Source organism: Lynx canadensis, chromosome D2 (assembly GCF_007474595.2).
Source record: "Lynx canadensis isolate LIC74 chromosome D2, mLynCan4.pri.v2, whole genome shotgun sequence".
Taxonomy (NCBI): Eukaryota; Metazoa; Chordata; class Mammalia; order Carnivora; family Felidae; genus Lynx; species Lynx canadensis.
In genome coordinates this window covers 27,165,487-27,186,470 of record NC_044313.2, presented here as the reverse complement: position 1 = coordinate 27,186,470, position 20,984 = coordinate 27,165,487, and the positions used below count along the sequence as shown (strand labels likewise).

Here is a 20,984-nt window from a genome sequence, read left to right as displayed (position 1 = left end):
ACATCCCAAAAAGGCCAGGGTCTTCTCACCTGGAGGTAGTCATTCTCTAGAGGAAATTTAATAGGCAGAGAAAATGAACAAAGCAACCTTAAAATTGGCTCCCACAAACCTCTGACATCAGGGACCACAATTCCTCAAGAGGGAATGCCCCAACCTCCCGTGGAATAGTGCTTTCTTTCTCCTTCATCATCGCCCTGACTTTGCACTCACTCTGTCAACTGTGTGGTGTCCCCTACAACACACACATAGTGTGCTATCCTTTGACCTGATGTGGTGGGAGTTCTAAGTCTGTGAGGTTTCTTTTTTTTTTTTTTTTTTTAATGTTTTTATTTATTTTTGAGACAGAGAGAGACAGAGCATGAGCAGGGGAGGGGCAGAGAGAAAGGGAGACACAGAATCTGAAGCAGGCTCCAGACTCCCAAGCTGTCAGCCCAGAGCCTGACGCGGGGCTCGAACTCACAGACTGTGAGATCATGACCTGAGCTGAAGTCAGACGCTTAACCGACTGAGCTGCCCAGGCGCCCCTGTGAGCTTTCAATATAGTTGATTTTTGGAACTAGAAAGGACCCTGGAGATCATGAATCCAGTTCCCTTGTTTTCGATAAGAAAACACTTCCTCCCCTCCCCACCCACCCACCCCAAGGAGCTGGTGACTAAGCTGGGACTAAAACCTGGTCTGCGGTTTAGTGTTCTTTCTGCCATTCCATTAAAATTAAATAAAGGTGGATTAAATAAACTCCAAATGGAGTTTTATGTTAAAGGAAAAGACACTTAGCTATAAATGGTGTGCTTAGATTTGCTGACTACACTGTTCCCAACACTTCTCTAGACTCTAGTTTATAACTTTCTCTACCTACTCGCTATTCCAGGTTATTTTCACATTTTTGGTCCACTTTTTCTCTTGGTCCTGAGCTACTTATTAGAGTACAGGTGTTTAATACCTCATTATTACCTCTCTACTGTCCATTTGCAACACTAAGACTCCCAAGCAGCTTCTCTCAGCATCAAACGCCTTAGCAGGACCTCTGTATCTGCTCTCATTGTTCTCTACAGCTCACCTCTCACACACCTCTATCCCCTCTTCTCTGTTTCTGCTTCCTTTGTAGTATCTTGAAAAAGAAAGAAAGAAAGAAAGAAAGAAAGAAAGAAAGAAAGAAAGAAAGAAAGAAAGAAAGAAAGAAAGAGAGAGAAAGAGACGGAAAGACGGAAAGAAGGAAGGAAGCCAGCATGCAGGGGGACGGAAGGGGAAGGAGAAAGAGAGAGAGGAAAGGGAGAAACATCACTGTCAACTAAAACTGTGCCTATACCCCTCACTCCTCACTCAGCTCTGCCCCCTTTAAAATTAAATACTGAACATGGAATGTGATTGGATCTGGATTTTAAAGGGAGCCAAGATCCCCTTTCTTTATGCAAAATCAGAACAGAAACAAAACAAAAACACTGGTATAAATAATTAGCAGCCAGGCTTATTCATAAGCTGTTATGGTATAGAGTTATGCACAGGATTTAACTGCAGACCAAAGAAGAGAATAGCTTGATGTCAGCCAGGGACAGGTTCAAGGACAGTAGAGAACTGGCACTCGGGATCTCAGTGCCAACACATAAGTAGCACAGAGCTCATGCTGGCTGCCTCCTGGTTCACCACTCTTCACACACATACACATATTTTTAGAAAACTGCCCTTTATATCTATCCACTTGTCTACTTGGTGTCGTCTGGGCACATGACCAGCCAAACTGTTCCACAGACAGTCACAGAAGTAGCAGTACATAGAGAGAAGAGTTAAGATAACTATAAAAGATAAGGGGTTGGTTGTATAAACATAGCGTTGTTAATTAGTCTTTGTAAGAGTTTGGTATCAAGTACATGTTGTAGTCATTGTGGAGATAAGAGGGGAAGGATGTACTTAAAAAAAATCTAACCTTTTAGTTTATCATGTTTCCATCTTTTTAAGGTTTTTATTTATTTATTTTGAGAGAGAGAGGGACAGCAGGGGAGGGGCAGAAAGAGAGGAAGACAGAATCCCAAGCAGGCTCCGTGCTGTCAGCGCAGAGCCCAACGTGGGGCTTGAACCCGTGAACCATGAGATCATGACCTGAGCTGAAACCAAGAGTCAGATACTCAACCAACTGAGTCACCCAGGTGCCCCCATGTTTCCATTTTTTAAATAAATAGTTTTTGAAGGGGGAGAAGAGACTACACCACTCTTCCTTACCAAAGACTTGACCCTTAGTCTAAGATATTTCCAAAGAAGAAGGGCCCACGTTATAATAACTCAACACTGTGTAAATAGTTTTGCCCATTTGAAGAGCAATGGTTGCTCATCCCCACAAAACAGAAGGGCACAGCTTTTGGATGCAAAGTGAAAAAAGTCAGTCACAAAAAGATAAATACTAAATGATTCAATTTATATGAGGTACCCAGGTTGGGCAATTTACGGAGACAGAAGGTAGAATGGTGGTTGCCAGGAGTGGGGGAGGGAGAAATATAGAGTTATTATTTAATGGGTACAGAGAGTTTCAGTTTGGGAAGATGAAAAAAATTCTGGAGATGGAAGGTGGAGATGTTTGCAACAATGATGTGAATGTACTTAATGCCACTGAATCATACACTTAAAAATGGTAAATTTTATGTTATGTATGTTTTACTAATTAAAAGCAAATAAAAGGTCAATGTTTTTCTTTCCACCAACACAAGCATGAGCCCTACAAACACCCATCAAAACTTTCTATGTACTCAGCATAAGGGACCAGTTACACTTTACATCACAATACATATATATAGTATGGAGTACCCAGCCAAGCATGCAAAGATGTTTCCTCTTTGATGGGTTAAAGAAAAAGAGCCAACTATACACAATCAACAGAGAACCATGGACTCTTGGGCAGGAATGAAAAGTCAAAATGAATCCTGAGTAGCCTTCAAGATAACACTATGGCAGTCTCCAGAATAATGATCAAAGTTCACAATCAAAGCTACCAATGCACTTAAGTACCAACAATATTCTAGGAAATCCTCAGGAATCCTGGATTAGACTCCTAATCTTTGCTAACACTACAAAAGGAGGATCCAGATACCTGGCTCCAAAAACTCTTAACCTACACAGAGTGGAAAAATAGAGAAGTTACGTCAGTGAAATACTTGAGGTATTATATTACACATCCTATATGTTTTAGCTGTAGGGAAATGGGTGCTCCATACACACTTGTTTCTTCATTGGAAAGTCTTTTCCACCAGGCACTTTGAAAACTTTGTTTCTGGGCTCTTTTTCAGGAACTACAAATTGGCTGCAACTGCTGCCTCTTTTAACTCTACTAGAGGGGCCTGTCAGTCTCACACTTAGGTTTGGCCCAAGCTCCCTCCCTTGGGGAGTCTTGTGCATCAAGTATGGCAACAGTGCACTGAAGTTCTGACTTCTGTATGAGACACATGTGGAATATAGGAGAGTGTACAGGTTCTGGGACTATCCACCTGAGAATCCTGCCACTGTACACAGGCCTCTCCCACCCCACAAGGAACCTGGTTTGCAGAGCTGCTCCTAACATTAATGTACCCCACATAATGAGGACTTGCCCAGATTTTTCCCTAAACTGCTTTGAATTCAAGGAGAGAGTAGCAGCAAACTGTGTTGTCATGTAGAAGAGTAGAATGAATAATGGATACGGGAACTTCTCCAGGACTACAACCTGTCCCCCACATTAAGGTAAACCAGGTGCAGAGAACAAGCCAACTACAGGAAGACACAATTAAGTGGTAGCTCAGATGCCTGCCTCAGAGAAGCAGAGGGGAGGTTTAATCACAAAACCAAGTGAATGAGATTTAAATAATATTAAAAACAGGAAGGAGACAGAGAGCCTCTAGCAGAGTACAAATAAATGTCTCAAAAGAATCAGGTCAGAGAGCTCTCTGCCTGTTTGAATAGCTTAAACATACTATGAGAAAAAAAGAGATAGAAAGCAAAGACAAGACTCAACGAGGCCCCATTTTCTGGCCTGGCCTAGAGTTAGGATGAGACTCCACAGATCCAAATCAAACCAGGTTCATTTGGGGAAATGGGTAATTTCACAGTGACTGATAAAAGAGCAATATTAGCATCTCACTTGCTTAGAAGAAAGGCAGAGGAACTCCAAGGACAGGCTAGAAATAGCACTAGTGTAACAAGCCAATGCCTCCAAAACCCCAGAGGCACTATAAACTCTAGCCAATTCCACCATCTCTGGACAAAATCACCGATTACCCAAGGACACTGCCAAGAATCAGCAGGCTCACTGTCAGTGAGCAAAGTGGCACGGGAAGGACTTAGAAGCCAATACCTACCAACAGAATAATTTTAAGATACACCAGGTGGCCTCTCAGAATATTGGCATCTGTCTGGCTGCAAACCCAAGCACCTCACTAAAAGAGGCCAATGAATCAAACAAGAGAATGAAATGGCTTTGGTTGTGCATTATGAGCCTCTCCAGGTGAACAGAACACAAAAGTTAGTATATCCAGTGGGAGGACTCTGGGAAGACAGCACAGTAGGAAGTACCAGGAAACTCTCTCCCTACCTAGACAGTAACTGCAGTAGCAGAATTTGTCTGATGTTAACTACTGTGGAACTCTGAAGTCTGGTAGAAGTTGGCAACTTCTGGGGAAGACCTGGATGGTAAGTTTTGGTTAATTTTGGGCAATCTGAGCTCTTACCACAGAAGCAGCTGTCCATCCCCTACTTGCTCCCCACCAGCCATGTGGCAAGCAGCTATGCACTTGGTCCTGCAGCAGTCTACAGGAGCTAAGGTGGGCAAAAAGGACACTGTCCTCCAAATACTGGGGATCTGTGCTCTGATAGCTGATTGTTGCTTCTGATTACAGAGATGCAGAGAAAGCAGGCAGCCATTATTGTTGTACCTCCCCTCACTGATGGGCAAGCCCTGTCCCATGCAGATATATTACATCCACAAGATTTAAAGGGCCAAGTGCCCCTTTTTTCTCCACCTTCATTTCTTTTGTCTTTCTCCTTTTGGGAGCCAGACATTAAAGACTAGAACATTCAAAAACAATCACATAGGGGCACATGGGGGACTCAGTCAGTTGAGTGTCCAACTCTTGATTTCAGCTCAGGTCATGATCTCACGGTTTGGTTCAGGGGACTGAGCCCCATATCAGGCTCAGCATGTAGCCTGACTGGGATTCTCTCACTCCCTCTCTCCCTGCTCCTCCCCTGCTTATGCTCTCTCTCACTCACTCTCTCAAAATAAATAAATAAACTTAAAAAAGTAAAGCAACTGCATATACAGGGAAAATTAAAAAGTGACTGCACACGCCCAAGAAAAGTCTCAGAAGAGAGTGAAGAAGACATAACGTTTATACTCGGGCTGATCCTGGGCAGAAGCAACCTACAAAAATAAAAATAAAAATAATAAACAAAAATAGTAACAATCAAAAATGCCAAGTCTGAGGGAGAATCTGATTTCTTAAACCTGAGGACATTACAGTAAGTGAAATAAGCCAGTCACAAAAAGACAAACACTGTAGGATTTCACTTAGTTGGGGTGCTTAGTGTAATCAAAATCATAAAGACAGAAAGTAGAACGCTGGTTGCCAGGGGCTGGCAAAGGAAAGAATGGAGAGTTCTGGTTTAATAGGCATAGAGTTTTCGTTTTACAAGATGAAAAGAGTTATGGGAATAGATGGTGGTGATGGCTGCACAACAATGTGAACATTTAGCATCACTGAACTGTACATTTAAAAAGTTAAGATGGTGGGGCGCCTGGGTGGCGCAGTCGGTTAAGCGTCCGACTTCAGCCAGGTCACGATCTCGCGGTCCGTGAGTTCGAGCCCCGCGTCAGGCTCTGGGCTGATGGCTCAGAGCCTGGAGCCTGTTTCTGATTCTGTGTCTCCCTCTCTCTCTGCCCCTCCCCCGTTCATGCTCTGTCTCTCTCTGTCCCAAAAATAAATAAACGTTGAAAAAAAAATTTTTTTTTAAATAAATAAATAAAATAAAAAGTTAAGATGGTGGGGCGCCTGGGTGGCTCAGTCGGTTGGGCGGCCGACTTCGGCTCAGGTCATGATCTCACGGTCCGTGAGTTCGAGCCCCGCATCGGGCTCTGTGCTGACAGCTCGGAGCCTGGAGCCTGTTTCAGATTCTGTGTCTCCCTCTCTCTGACCCTCCCCCGTTCATGCTCTGTCTCTCTCTGTCTCAAAAATAAATAAACGTTAAAAAAAAAAAAAATTAAAAAAAAAAGTTAAGATGGTAAGCATTATGTGACTTTACCACAATAAGAAAAAAAAGTACATCAATAGGCTGCACAGCTGAAGACTCCACAGTCCTCCAGATGAACTGGAAAAAAGAACAAATCCTCTCTTTATCATTTTTTTAAACTTTTATTTAAGTAAGCTCTACACTCAGGACCCCGAGATCTCCACACTCGTGACCCCGAGATCAAGAGTGGCATGCTCTTCTGACTAAGCCAGCCAGGCACCCCTACAAATCTTTTCTGGAAGTGGAAATTAGGTTCTATCTTACATTTTCCTTGCTGTTGAAGTGTAGTCTGCTTAGAAGGGAAAATAAGGTTCTCAGCTATCTCCAAGTCTCCGTTTACTTGGGGACACTGCAATTCTTCCAGTTACCACACACCCTCTTCTTTACCATGAAAATGAGCCCTGTGCTCTCTGTTTCTCTGGGAACCATGAAAGTTCCCAGATGGAACTCAGACTCTGGGAAATGCAGGATCCCATCCACCTCATTCCTGTGCAGCCGCCTGTAACCTTGCTCAGAAGCCACTGCCTTCTAGGGCCCTATACCACCTGCTTATTTTTTCCAGCACTGCCTAGCTGAAAGGTAGCCAAAATCATCACCCTTTAAGAAATCTAATAGTCAGTGAGACCGTGTCTCAGTGGGGGCATGTGATGTGGAACCAAGAACTTTACCTGCCAAAATGACAGAAACCAGTCACAGACCTATCCTGCTCACTGGAGATCTAGAAACAATGGCACCTCATGAAACCAAATGATATGTTCCTTTAGAACTAGTACAGGCAAAGCAACAAAAGCACAGCTACTCCTTCCTCTGTCTCTTTTAGTTGACAAGATGCTAATGGGCCTGTAAGAGTTGACATTTCTCTGGATAGGAAGTGACTTCATGTGCAGAGAAAAGAACAGAGATTTCTCACTCTTTTTAGGGGCTTTCTGGTGGGAATCTTTTTCTCCCTCTAACAGGCTAAACCTGTTAGAAATTCTTATCTTTTGCTTCTGCCAAGTTTCTGAGGGGATGAAAGAAAGAGTCAAAATAGTATAAATTTCAGATTTAGCCAAATGTGGTGATTTGAAGGAAAAAAAGAGTTTCCTGGCATTCTTTTTCAGTCCTGGGGCTTTCTACGCTGCTGTACAGAATCTTTCGTAACCAAATTATGGAAACAGAAAAATGCGTTCTAATGACCCTGTATTAAAACATTCTAAGAGGAATTGATTATCCACAGAAGAAAGAAGCCTCCATCTTTTTGCACATGGAAGCTAGAGCACTCTTAATTAGGCACATCAAGCCTAGAATACATCTTGTAACATCTTCTCCTACATCAGAGAAAATTTGGGGGAAAGAGGAAGAACAATTTAAAAAGCAATTTTAAAAACAAAATAGCAACAGCAGCTGCCAAAATTCCTCTTCCCATCTACTCTAGCTGTTTACTGCTTGTCCTTCCCTCCTCCCTACACCTTCTTCAAATCTAAAAGAGGCAATATTGTAGAGTTATATAAGATGTCACCATTGGAGGAAGCTGGGTGAAGGGTGCGAGAACTCGCTATACTATTTTTGCAACTTCCTGACTCTATAATTATATCAAAATTAAAAATTTTTTTAAATTGAAAGTTTAAAAAAGAAACTAAAGAAAAAAAAAAAAGCTGATAATTAAAAGTTCAAAGGATAGTTTCCCCAAATCAGGAAGGGCTGACAAGCTGTCAAAGTTATACTTATACAAGAATGCACAGATCTACCTAAGGCTCAGGTCAGTCTTTCTCTTGAAAATTTTCAGTCCTGTATGACAACACCTACAATGTAACAAGCTTCCAACAAAAGCCTCTCAATTCCCAGTCTCAAGGTATACCTAAACCATGAAGTCACAGGCTTCTGCCAGCAATGAATGAGAAAGCCAGCTGGATCCACAAAGCTGTGACACTCTCTGGGTTTTCCATATCTCCCAGTAGGTATCTAAAAGGTCAGGCCATGTACAATTTCTCTCTTTTTCACAAAGCTGTGAATGCTCTGGATGCTATTTAGCACAGTGAAGCTGAACAGATTGTTTTGGGGGCTTTAGGGGCCTTTCTTCCTGCAGGGAGGCAAATGTTGCCTAGTGATCTGCGTCTGAGCATAGAAGTCAGGAACTCTAAGTTCTAATCATGACTCTGCTTAGTATCTGGTTCCATGATCCTTAGCAAGGCACTTACCCTTCTACACCTCCACTCCCTTCCCCAACAAATGGTGATAAAAATAATGACATCACCAGGGATGTGGCAAAGTGAAAGGGTAAGAAGGACTGTGATCCATAGATAAATGTCGAGTATAAAATGTCAGTATAAATCTGCCTTTAAATCGACCCATGTTTTAGGACTATGGAAAGCTACACTGTTTAAATGCAGACTGCCTCCCCACTGCCCCTTCTGCCTGCAGAGGAAGTGAAAAAAGCTGACTCCACCCATGAAGCTTTGTTCAGGTCTTTTCCTCTCTAACAACTACATGCTTCTCTCTAAACATTCTGCTCATTCTTTGGTTAATGGCTTAGAAACCAACAAAGTTTCCATTTTTACTTAGTTAAAAGCAATCCATGTATCTGTAGGTAAGGAAGAAACAGACAAAGGAAAGTGAAATCACCCACCACTCCCTGTCACATCAACAATTCAAATAAAAAGGTGATGAAATCAGCTCAACAGAAACATGACAACAAACATCCTACTGGGTTCTATTATTGTTATCATTGTTGTTGTTGTTTTCAGGCAGAGACATAACACCACGCTACTTTAAGAGAATGTTGATTCATCAATTATGGAAATTCCACATGTCCACTTACCCATTTATTTATTCATTCATATGTTTTCTGAACGCCTATTACAGGCCAAGTAGTGTGCTCAGGATAAAGCAATGATAAAAACACGGGCCTTGCACTATAGGAACTTTAAGAGGAAAGAAAGATATTTAAATAAATCATTACACAGACTTATGCAAACACAGCAAAACAATACAGTATGCTAAAATAGAAACCCAAAGTGCTGTAGGAAGACACAGAAACTAAGATATAGTGACCAATGTGCTCTGTAGCTTAAGACGTTCAGAGAGGAGACTGTAAAGGTAAAGTTCCCAGGAGGAATACAGTATGATCGGTAAATGAAAAATATTAAACCAGATAGTAAGATGTTCTGTGAAAACGGAATTAATTAGGAGGCCATGCAACCTAAAATCAAGACCGAGATTCAATTTTTTTTTTTAATGTTTGTTTATTTTGAGAGAGAGAGAAAAGGGAGTGTGCTAGCAGCTGGGGGTGGGGGGGGAGTAGGGAGACAGAGAGAGAGGGAGAATCCCAAGCAGAGCCCAAGGCGGGGCTCGCACTCACAAACTGTGAGATCATGACCAAGAGTCTGCTGCTTAACTGACTGAGCTACTCAGGCACCCCAAGACAGGGATTCTTAGCAAAGGATCATGGATGGCTTCAGGGGGGCCATGAATTCTCTAAAATTATATGCAAAATACATATGTACAAATGGGCATTTTTCTGGACACAAAGATCATTTTTCATTATATTCTCAAAGGTAAAGACCTATCTCCTAGAATCTGATCATAAAACCTAGTTTTCTATCCCTATAGAGAATAGATTTAAGACCTAATCTTTTACCTAAAATAGGAGATCTAGGCAGTCTAGAGGTCAGAGAAGGAAGAGCTTTTGAACTTTCTGTAACTTAGGGGAAAATAGTGATTGCTAAAAAGAGGGCAATGAGAGAGGCAGGACTTATCCCTTTCCCTATTCTATTTGAAGTTAGCCTAAATATATTTCCCCACATACTCAAATACCATGGTGACAGGCACCATATAAATAGACAATGGCAGCACGGAGTAGGTCAGGGCTTATATATGCAAAACCAACATATCAGGCAGGATCAAACCCCCAACTAATACAGCTGCCTTCTTGTCAACAAGACCAAGCCTAGGAATTCCATATGGGTATCTGGAAGGGGACCTCTGGCCACCTCCCCAATAACAAAGAGCAACTGACTATAGTCAAACAGCATAGGGATAAAATCACTATTCTAAGCACAGTGATACTACACACCCACATTCCAAATGACAAAAGGCATTTTGGGCCCTAGCCAACTGCTTCCGAGACACCCAACGGCTTCTGTGTGTCCAATCTAACAACACATGTCTTATCAGTTTTACTTACAAATAAAATTCATTTAAGTTTGCAGCACATGTATGTCAAGCATCTATACACATCAGCATATTTTCCAGCGTGAGGTTCAAACATCTCTAGCAAATCCCTAAACCTAGAAGGCAAAGAAAGAGTAAAGCATGGGCATACCAACATATGAGGGGTACTGCCAGCCAAGGAGTGGGTGGATCCACCACAGCCACATTTATATTCACTGATTGCAATATTATACATTATTATGGGCTCTGATGCCTCAGATTTAGTGTAGTATTTTGCAACTTTCCTTAACACCTGCTGCTCTCCATCTCACTGTACACTCCGTGTACGAACACACGGAGCCAGGGTTTCAGGAGGCTCACCCAGTCTCTATAGGAAAAGGACCTAACCTCATTTGGCAGAGAACTCTAGTACAAGTCCTATGCCTCAGGAACAAGAAGTCGTCCAAGCATTACTACAATGACCCTCACAAACATCTCCTCTGAACCTATCAAGGACCACAGAATGCCAATCAGTCAGTCCTGGGATAGCACATAATTCGGACCAGAGCTGCACGTGACAAAGTACTCAAAGACTTAAAGTCACTGACCAACACAGAATAAAAGTGGTCTCCTGCCTCACAATTTCCTAGCCAGAATGGGGAAATGCTAAGGTCAAGAAAAGATAAGTATAAAAGACATTTTTAATCTCTTTAAAAGATAGCTGCCTCTTTTTTTAATGTTTATTTACTTTTGAGAGAAAGAGTGCACAGTCAAGTGGGGGAAGGGCACAGAGAGAGGGAGACAGAATATCTCAATCAGGCTCCACAGTGTCAGCACAGAGCCTGATGTGGGCTCGGACCCACGAACTATGAGATCATGACTTGAGCCAGAGCCAAAACTAAGAGTCAGATGTTTAACCGACCGAGCCACACAGGTGCCCTGATAATTGCCTCTTTAAACAAAGAGGATGGCAATGTATTTTGGGGTTTACAACATCTGTACAAGTAGAATGTATGACAGCAGTGGCACAAAGGACAGGATACAAGGTGGAGGAAAGAGAGTAATGGAAGGCCCCGGGCCCCAGGGAGACAGACTAGGGTGAACAGTAAAAGGCAACATGGAAAAGGCAATGCAACGAACAATGAGGAAGAGGACCACAGGTGATGAGGATGGGAGAAAAGCCAGAGAGATCCCAAGGACCAGAGATAGGACGGCTAGGATAAAAAATAAAGCAGAAAAAGAGAAAATCAAACCAGGAAAGAATCAAAAGCAGGCAAAAACTATTGCCACCAACTCGTTAATGTTACAATGGGTAATTTAACCCCAGTTACAGACATAAGCCATTTGTACTCGTTGTAAGTCCTACAACTGTACCAACATCCATAGATTTGTATCATTTTTGTGTTTTCTCTTTAAACCTAACTTTTTAGAACCTAACAGTCATATAACTATCCTATAGGCAACCACAATACTCCTGTATATTAAAAAGAATTGTTTCTACCCAGGAGATTCTACCGCCTTTTAGTCATTTCAATCTCTTTTGATCTCTTTAGACTGTCTGATATTCCCTCAATCTCAAACTTTCACACAATCATACTCTTTTCTCCTAAAATACAAAAATGCCACTATTGCCACTTAGTGTTTTTCTCCTGTTCACCCTTCACTACCATTGGCAATAACTGCAAAGAACTTGCTAATCCATTAATTAAAGATCTCTACTTCCCATTATAGAGGACTAAATTTAGAAAGCCAAATTGGGTTGGGAGGAAACCATGTGTCACAACAAGTGAGATGAATTCCATGGGAGGGGGTGGAGTTACTGGCCTGTTTCTCATAAAGGCTCTGACACTAACACACCCTCCTCTGTTGAGAATACAGAGAAGCTCTCATGGGTGGGGCAACCATTCATCCACTGTAATCATCTGAAAAAGACTTTATTGTACCATCAGGTCACAAAAGTCACAGGACCTATCAGCAAGCAAATGCCTCAGGGAGCATGTCTCCTCTGCTTTCCTGAAACCTCCAATTTAGTTACACAAAAGAAAGGGGTGGCAAGCCAGCATTAATTGTACCCTTAGAGAAGAACCACTTCCCGCCAGCAGGGGTGGCTGTGACTTTACTGGGCTACCAAATGGATACAAAGACAAAAGTAAACACTGTAATTTGCTGTTTTTGTCTCTGGCACAGGGGGAGTGGTACAAATGACACTGTCTGTAAACAGTAATAACGCCAGATGTAACACAAAGAACAGGATTCCCCCCATCTCTCCACCCCCTCCCCGCCCCCTCTCCCTGTGACATTCCTCCTGAGATTACTCATCCTGAGGAAACACAGAAGACTCCCTATAGTCCATATGCTGCTACCACATGGAATGGAGGGAGAATCCAAGTTTGTTCGGACTCCTCCTACCTCACTCTTACTCAAAGCAAGAATCATTAGAACTCAGATATATTCAATTGTTTCTACTGGCTAATAAAAAAAAAATATGGGGGAGAAGGAATTTGAGAGAAAGTATGGAACAGATATGTGGCATTCCCAGGTCTCGATTAGAAGCATCCTAAACAAACTAAAAAGTTAAAAAAAAAATTCATCTGTGCCTAGCCCTAGAGGCTCATAAAAAATATAGAGAAAGAAGATGAATTCAGAAGAGAAAGTTACCTGACCAGAGTTCCCGCCAGGTGTAATGCAGGCGTACTCTACACTTCTTCTGGTAGCAAAGTAGTTTATGTACTACCTGAATGCAGCGTCTGTAACAGAGGAAAACTGGGATAAGCCTAAGAGTCTGATGCAACTCACCGCAGATACCCTTTACTTTGGCAAGACAGCTTTGCTAAGGCCACTAAAGACGCTGGATATGAATTTGTACCATGTCAAAGAAAGACACTTCAGCTTTTAAACTGTTCTCCCCCAGCCACCCGTGCACAGTGCTTGTGCTAATTCCCTTTATCACTAGGAAAAGGGAGCTATAATCACATATAGGTCAGCCATTCATTAGGCATTATGGATACCATTCCCTTAAGTTATCTTTCCCCAGAGGAAAGCATTTATCAGTGAAGCAGAATTAGACCACTCCGTTCGATGTTGCAAACACAGGATACAAAAATAAAAAATTAAAGACCTTAAGTCTTCAGATCTATTTAAATTTGTTTTTAAATTTTAAATTAAATTTTGGCTTAATTCATAATTAACTTAAATTGTATTTACATTAAGAGTTAAATTAAAAATTCATTCTTCACTTGCACTAACCACATTATCAAACACTCAACAGCCACATGAGGCTGGCGGCAACAACACTGGACAGCACAAATATACAGAACTTTTCTATCATCACTAAAACTTCTACTGGATGATACAATTCTACATCACTGGAATATTCAATATTACTCACATCACAATAACATATATGTTTGGGGGAGTACCTCCAAATAGGCAGCAAATAGGAAAGACATTTTTAAACATTATAAACCTAGGGGCGCCTGGGTGGCTCATTGGTTGAGCGACCGACTTTGGCTCAGGTCATGATCTCGCAGTTTGTGAGCTCGAGCCCAGCGTCGGGTTCTGTGCTGACAGCTCAGAGCCTGGAGCCTGCTTCAGATTCTGTGTCTCCCCCTCTCTCTACCCCTCCCCTGCTCACGCTCTGTGTCTCTCTGTCTCTCAATAATAAATAAATAAACGTTAAAAAAATTTTTTTTAAATAAACATTATAAGCCTAACAAAAAATGTTTTTTCATCTCTGACTGGGGGACGGTTTTGAAAGCATAAAAAGCCATGGAGGAAAGTACCAAAGTTTAATACTCATGAAATTTACTTCCTAAAAATGAATACCTTGTGTGATTTTTTTAATTACATTAAAGCCAAACCGTATGGGAAATTATACTTGTAGCAAAAGATACCAAAGCATTACTATGCTTAATGTGTATGTCTATACAAATTGATAAGAAAAAATAATAACGCCCCTAATAAGAAAGATGGGCAGTGCTGACTTGGTGGCTCAGTCGGTTAAGCATCCAACTCTTGATTTCGGCTCAGGTCATGATCTCACAGTCGTGGAATTGAGCCCTATGTCAGGATCTGTGCTGAGCGTGGAGTCTGCTTGGGATTCTCTTCTCTCTCTCTCTCTCTCTCTCTCTCTCTGCTCCTCACCTGCTTGTGTGCACACGCACATGCTCTCTCTCAAAATAAACATTTAAAAACAAAATTTGTAAGTGAATGTTGGTGGTAGTATTATTCATAACAGCCAAAGATATAAACAACACAAATGTCTATCCACTGATGAATGGATAAATAAAATGATGTCACACATCCATACAATGGAATATTAATCAGCCAGAGAAAGGATCAACCATGCACAGTACATTCCTGCACACCAGCACCTCTCACATGGCCGGGGATCTGGACAGCCTGAACCTCGGCTCTGTTGACAATGCCACCCAACATGGAGCCCCTGCAGAGCAGCAGGGACATACTACCTGTGCCCCCACTTCTGCCACCACCCTCTGGTTCAAAGGCTATGACACTGTTCCTGAGCTCTGCTCCTGCTTCTGCAGCCACCCAACAAGTGACAACACCAGCCTGGTGGTCTCAATAACTTACACTATTTACCAAGCAGAATGAAAATTTTCACAACTGTTACAGCCTTAAAAATACTGGCTGAATTACTCTAAATGTACTGCTTCTCTGGGGCATTTTGTTTCCTGTTTCAACATGAGACAGTTCCACTCTAGCCTGAAGTCTTCTTGTGGGGTCCACTGACGTCTCTACTGTCTTCCAGAGCCTCCCCCCAGGTTTGAGAATCTCTTACTGAGAAAGTCCTGCATGTAAGAGAAGCTTAAAGGAAACATACTCTCCTCAGAGACTACTTCTCCTCCCTCCCAAATCCTGTGGCAGTAGTGGGGGTGGCAGCAAGAATCAAGAAATACAGTCAGGAATGAAATTAATTGGTTAAGTTTCCCCACCTCCTACTGCTCCAGGCAAGACTTGCCTTTTCTCTCTCTCTCTCTCTCCTTTTTTATAAGTACCTTTCTCCATTATTACTTCACCTACAGCATTCATACACAGATGTGAAATTGTTTCATTTTTGACCCAGATTCTGGTTTGGAGTATTAAGGCTTTCCACACTCTCTATTTCTTCATATTTTACCAGGAGGATTATAAACTTATCTGAAAGGGTAGAAATTCATTTTGCTTTCAATTTCTCACTCTGCTGTACGATGCTGAAAAGCAGTACATAATGAGAAGTGAGAACAGCAACCTGGCCTGATGCCCAGCTGGGAGCAGAGAAGTTCACCTAAAAAGGACTTGATGCTCCAAATGCCAAAAGCTGGGAAGAGGGCTGGAGGAGGGGGTGGGGAGATCTGGAAATATGCCCACGGGTAGTAATGAAGAAAGTGGATTCAGCCTGAGGGTGTGACCTTCTGCCCAGCCGCTGTCAGCTTGATGCCTCATTATTTCCTCCATCTTCCCTAACCTCAGGACATTCAATTAGGGAACAGGTGGAAAAAGCAACTGAGAAAGCAAGGCAATACCAAAAAAGTTAGAAATGGGGGCGGGGGGGGGGGGGAGGCAGGCAGGGAGGGAATTAAAATATTTATGTAGACCAGGGTCATTGGCTGGGATGTGAGGATTTGGGTAGACAGCTACATACCTGTAATTCTACATACTGAACACCCAATCTTATGTCATCCCATTTTCAACTGTCCACCATCAGCCACTTAGGCAGCCATCTTTCTACTCTCCTATGCTTCCTCCATGCACTCTACACTCTAATCATCCTGAATTACTTTCTACTCTCCAAACATGCCACACTTTCAAGCCTCTGAACATGCTGGTACCCTGCTTGGTGTGTCCCTCCCTGACTCCTCCACATAGAAAACTCCCACTGTTTCTTCATGACTCAGGTCAAATGCAACCTTCTCTGTTATCTTCTCTGATGCCCCAGTCAGCATTAGTCACCCTGTACAAATCTTTCCTTTGTCACTTATCGCAGTAGTAGTTAAGAGTACAGTCTCTGGGGTCGGAGAGACTGGAGTCTGAATCCTGGTGATGCAACTTACTGGGTGTGTGACTATGGTAGTCGGCCTGCAAGATGGCCCCAGTGGTCCCCACCTCCTGGCATATTCATATCCTTGTGTAGTCCCTTCCCACACTGTAAAAGGGTTGGTCTATGTGCCCAATAGAAATGGTGGGTCATTTGAGATCAGGTTACAAAAGACACTATGGCTTCCATCCTAGACTCTTCTCTCTTGGATTACTACTAGCGTTGGGGGAGGCCAACTGCCATGGCAAGCAACCCTATTGAGAGGGCCACATGGCAAGGAACTGAGGTTTGCCACCAACCATGTAAGTGAGCTTGGAAGCAAATTCTCAAGCCCCATTAGAGTCTTGGATGTCTACAGGCCCAGCTAACACTTTGCAGCCTTGTAAGAAACCTTATGCCAAAACTACCCAGCTAAGCTGCTCCTGGATTCCTGAGCCACAGATACTGAGATAACAAATATTTGTTTTAAACCACTAGGTTTGGGGTCATTTGTACACAGCAATGGGTAACTAATACACCAGAGAAGGGATAGCAATAGCCTAGAATTTACAGTAAGGAAAGCTGGCTTCAGGAAAAGGCAGTGGTGCTTACTAACAGAATAACCCTGAGCAAAGCACTCCATCTCTGGAGTCTAAGTTTCCTTACCTGGAAAATGAGAAAACAACAACTATAATAATAAACTACGAAGTAAATAGCATATCCTAAAACTAGAACATAAGATAATCAAGTAACAAATAAAGTTGTAGTATAGTAAATCTGACCCCTAAGGTACTAAGGTTCAGAGATACACCTAAAACGAGCCAAAAACTAATCTAATCAGCATTAAAAAAAAAAAAAAAAAAAAACAGCTTCCATGGTCTTTCAATTAAAATAAAGAATCAGGCTCACTTTCTTTCCTCATTTTCAAAAGAAAATGCAAATAGAAAAATGCAAACTGCAACCTACTTAACCTAAACGTGAAATTTGTAGCATTAATTTAGACCTAAGAAGCCAAGACTACATGACATGACCTACGGTCTAAAGAGCTGGAGGGCTACTCTATTCAGAGTAATCCTTTATACCTCCTAGATCCCAGGCCTGGCACTGGAGTGAGGTACACTGACCTTGCTGTTCACGAAACAACTCTCCTCCTGAAAAAAATGGAAGTACTGATTCTGTTGTCAGACTCAATTTAGATTTTTTTTTTTAATGTTTATTTACTTTTTGAAAGAGAAAAAGCACGAGCAAGAGAGGGGCAGAGAGAAGAGGGAAACACAGAATCTGAAGCAGGCTTCAGGCTCTGAGCTGTCAGCACAGAGCCCAACGCAGGGCTCGAACTCATGAACCGTGAGATTATGACCTGAGCCGAAGTCAGTCACTTAACCAACTGAGCCACCCAGGCACCCCTCAATTTAGATACTTTTTAAGGAAAAAAGATAATATACATATTTGGGATCACACTAATGTAGCACAGCTGTTCCTGGGCACTAAAGAAGAATGAAGAAACATCAAATGAGAGAGAAAGCCTAAAGGCTTAAACTTTATTAAAATAGGATGATTTTCAGTTGCCTCTAGTTGTGTTGGTTTAAAGAAATGGGATAAACAATCTGATCTCAGGAGGCAGGAATCTCCCAACCAGGACACTACATACGTAATTTACCTAGCTAACATGGTTCTGACTAGGCTGCTGAGGACAATGTAGGCTAAGAAGCTCTATCTCTCTGGCCTTTTCCTACATCCTAACTACTTCTGACTACTTTCATGCCAATGCCTAGGGATGACTAAGTGGCCTGCTGGTATTCTGTATCTTTGGATTACAGCAGCCACCCATGATCACTACTTCAGTTCATCAACCTTGTTCTCCATGCAGTGTGCCTAAAGGGATAATGAAGATATGTGCAGAATCCAAACTGTGGTTTGTACAGTTTCTCCCTTCTGGAAAGATGTATAAATCCAGGCCATAAAATGCTCCCTGACACTCATACACAAGTGTGTTTTTCCTGAAGCAAAGTATATAGAAATGTGACTATAAATTTCCTATCACTCAATTCTATAAAATAGATTTGTACACATTAAGCAAACCACGATACTTACACATACAGATCCATAGGAAACTCCTTCATCATGTGTGTTACAATAAACTCTACCATCAGGTCTAAATGGGAAAAGGATAACAATTAGATGAATCAGAATGAAATGCATTCCATGCCTTTGAGTTGGGAAAAAAACCTGAGTATACCTTGCTCTCATGCTGAATGGCAACCGCTAACCACGTCTTTATTCACATACACTGAAATTTATTTTATATAAGGCACTTTTCACAACACTTGCACTACCTGCCACTTGTAAAGTAACAACTAGCTCACTCTCCTACTTCCAGAAGGATACCTTGACCTGCCAATAAATTCACGTACACAAGAGATTTCACTGCACAGATATTTTGTAGCATGGCACTAAAGCAAAATGCCAGAGGGAAATCATATTCTGAGAACCGAGCAATGAGGCAAGTAGAGAAGAAATTATGGATCGTATTTGTACAACTCGAGACTCCACTTTAAAGAGATGTCAGTCTATCTCATCTCACAATCACGCTCAGTTTGACAGATATTGACTGAAATGGTCTGTGGGGCTTTGGGTCAATGGAGGCTTATTATATAGTCTTAATTACTGTTTCTAAAATCAGGTAGATTTAGGAACTAGGGCTGAAAATCCAAGTGAAATGGGATTAAGAGTTCATATTATTCCCCTGAGGAAAATGCAGAATTCTGGGCAGACAAAATTCCCTAAGTTACAACCCCCTACTGTCAGCTCTGTCAGCCTCATCTCAGCTTAATTTACTCAAAGGAAATTTTTGTATAGCTGAACCTTGAACCTCAAGCCTCCTGGCCAGCTGACACATCAATATGAACCAAGAAGAGAGTGAAGAATTTGAAATCTCGATCAGGAATAAAACATTTTACAAATTTAAATCATGTACCAGGCTTAGACTTACCCATTTATCTCCCTGGAAAGATCTTTCTCTTTGAACAAGAGAACACTTTAATTGAGCAATCTAGTCACCGGAGTTGTTTTACCAAACTGAACAATAAACATGGTTTCTTACACCAGAGAAGAAACGTAACTAGTAACTTCTTTGAGGGAGAAGCACATCAACCAGGATCTATCCCTCCTCTTAATCATGAAAATCCGTCACTGGCTCAGGAAAATGCCAATTTTGATAAGACTCACCCAGTACTGCACATACTAAGGGACGGCAGGGAAGGTTCTTGTCTGCTGCCTTCTTCCTGTGTCTCATAGGCTGCACACAAAAAAGAAATGAAATTAGTGGACACATGAACTGACATCCAATGGCTCATCATCATGTTCTTCATGCAAATAAAATCACTCTGCTGACATGCTACCTTTTCTTTCTTTTTCTAGTGATGGGGGTGGGGTGGGGCAGGGAGGACTTATAAATGCTTCTCAGTTATCAATGCAGGCCTGTGACAAAAACACAATTCACAGCAAGACAACAGCCCCAATGGACACTGGAGCATACTACAATGGGAAAGCTGTTGTTTTTACCTATACAAGGGACATTACTAAGAACAAAAGAGACATACTGGTATCTTTTCTTTGATAAAATAATTAAGAAAAAGAAAAGGAGCAGGTAACTGTGTAGAGGCAGCAACAGTAGCAGTTGCAAAAAACAAAAGTTAAGTTTGAAATGTAAACCTCAACATGATATTTTTAAACATATCTCCAAGTTCTAAGAAATTCCCTGATCTTCCAAATTCAATTTCCCCCACCTCTCAGATAAATAAAGCAGCATGTGGTCTTAACTATCAAAGGTCACAGGGCATTTTGCAAATGAAAGGCTTAGACCCATTTCCTTGTGGAAATCTACTGATTTCTGATACTTCTACTGATACATTCTAATATTACTGCCATGAGAATATGGTTGTGGATCTTTTCATCCTCTCTTGAGTAAGAAAGAGCTCCATGATATGCAAAAAAAAAAAAAAAATTCCAACAACAGGCATGGGCCTGTTGAACAGCAGTTAAGCAAAAGTTCTTTAGTACAACATTCCACCCACATTTGTTCTAAGTAGGATCAATTTCATCCTCCCAAATCCTGCCAACACACCAAAAATTTCCTCTAAGAAAAACAAGAAACAAAATCACACCTACCATTCTATGTAAGTTTACTCGAAAGTTCATATTGTCATCATGCAAAAATGCATTGGCATACTGATCCTTAAAAAATAGAAATAAGGAGAAAAAGTAAGGAATGAGAGCTATATTTAGGAAACTCAGTTTATAATCTATCACACTTGCTATAAATCCTTGGACTTCAAGAACTACTACTTTCAAGGACCAGTTGAAGAGCTAATGAGATGAGCCTAGAATCTTAATGTCAAACTCTACTTAAGCCAGGAGACTTTACTTAGATATAATTCCACAGTGTGTCTCTAACTGGTCAAAAATCTCTCAGCAAATTACAAACAATAAAAATTAAGGCACAGGGACTTGAGGCGAATGCTGAGAGGAATCTGTTTTCTTATTTTCTCTTCCTTTCCATCTGCCCAAGGAGCCTGCTCTATTTGTGACAGCTTG

The 20,984-nt window shown here is 41.6% G+C and overlaps 1 protein-coding gene across 1 annotated transcript in view; it reads right to left on the bottom strand.

Moving 5' to 3' along the window:
* ARMH3 (armadillo like helical domain containing 3) overlaps positions 1 to 20,984 on the bottom strand; it is a 176,504-nt gene that overhangs the window by 109,125 nt on the left and 46,395 nt on the right. Inside the window, exons 17-20 of the mRNA XM_030334492.1 lie at positions 20,559 to 20,624; positions 19,617 to 19,686; positions 18,483 to 18,543; positions 13,031 to 13,119 (exon numbers count right to left, since the gene is read on the bottom strand). Coding sequence (XP_030190352.1) covers positions 13,031 to 13,119; positions 18,483 to 18,543; positions 19,617 to 19,686; positions 20,559 to 20,624 — 286 coding nt within the window. The remainder of the gene's footprint in view (positions 1 to 13,030; positions 13,120 to 18,482; positions 18,544 to 19,616; positions 19,687 to 20,558; positions 20,625 to 20,984) is intronic.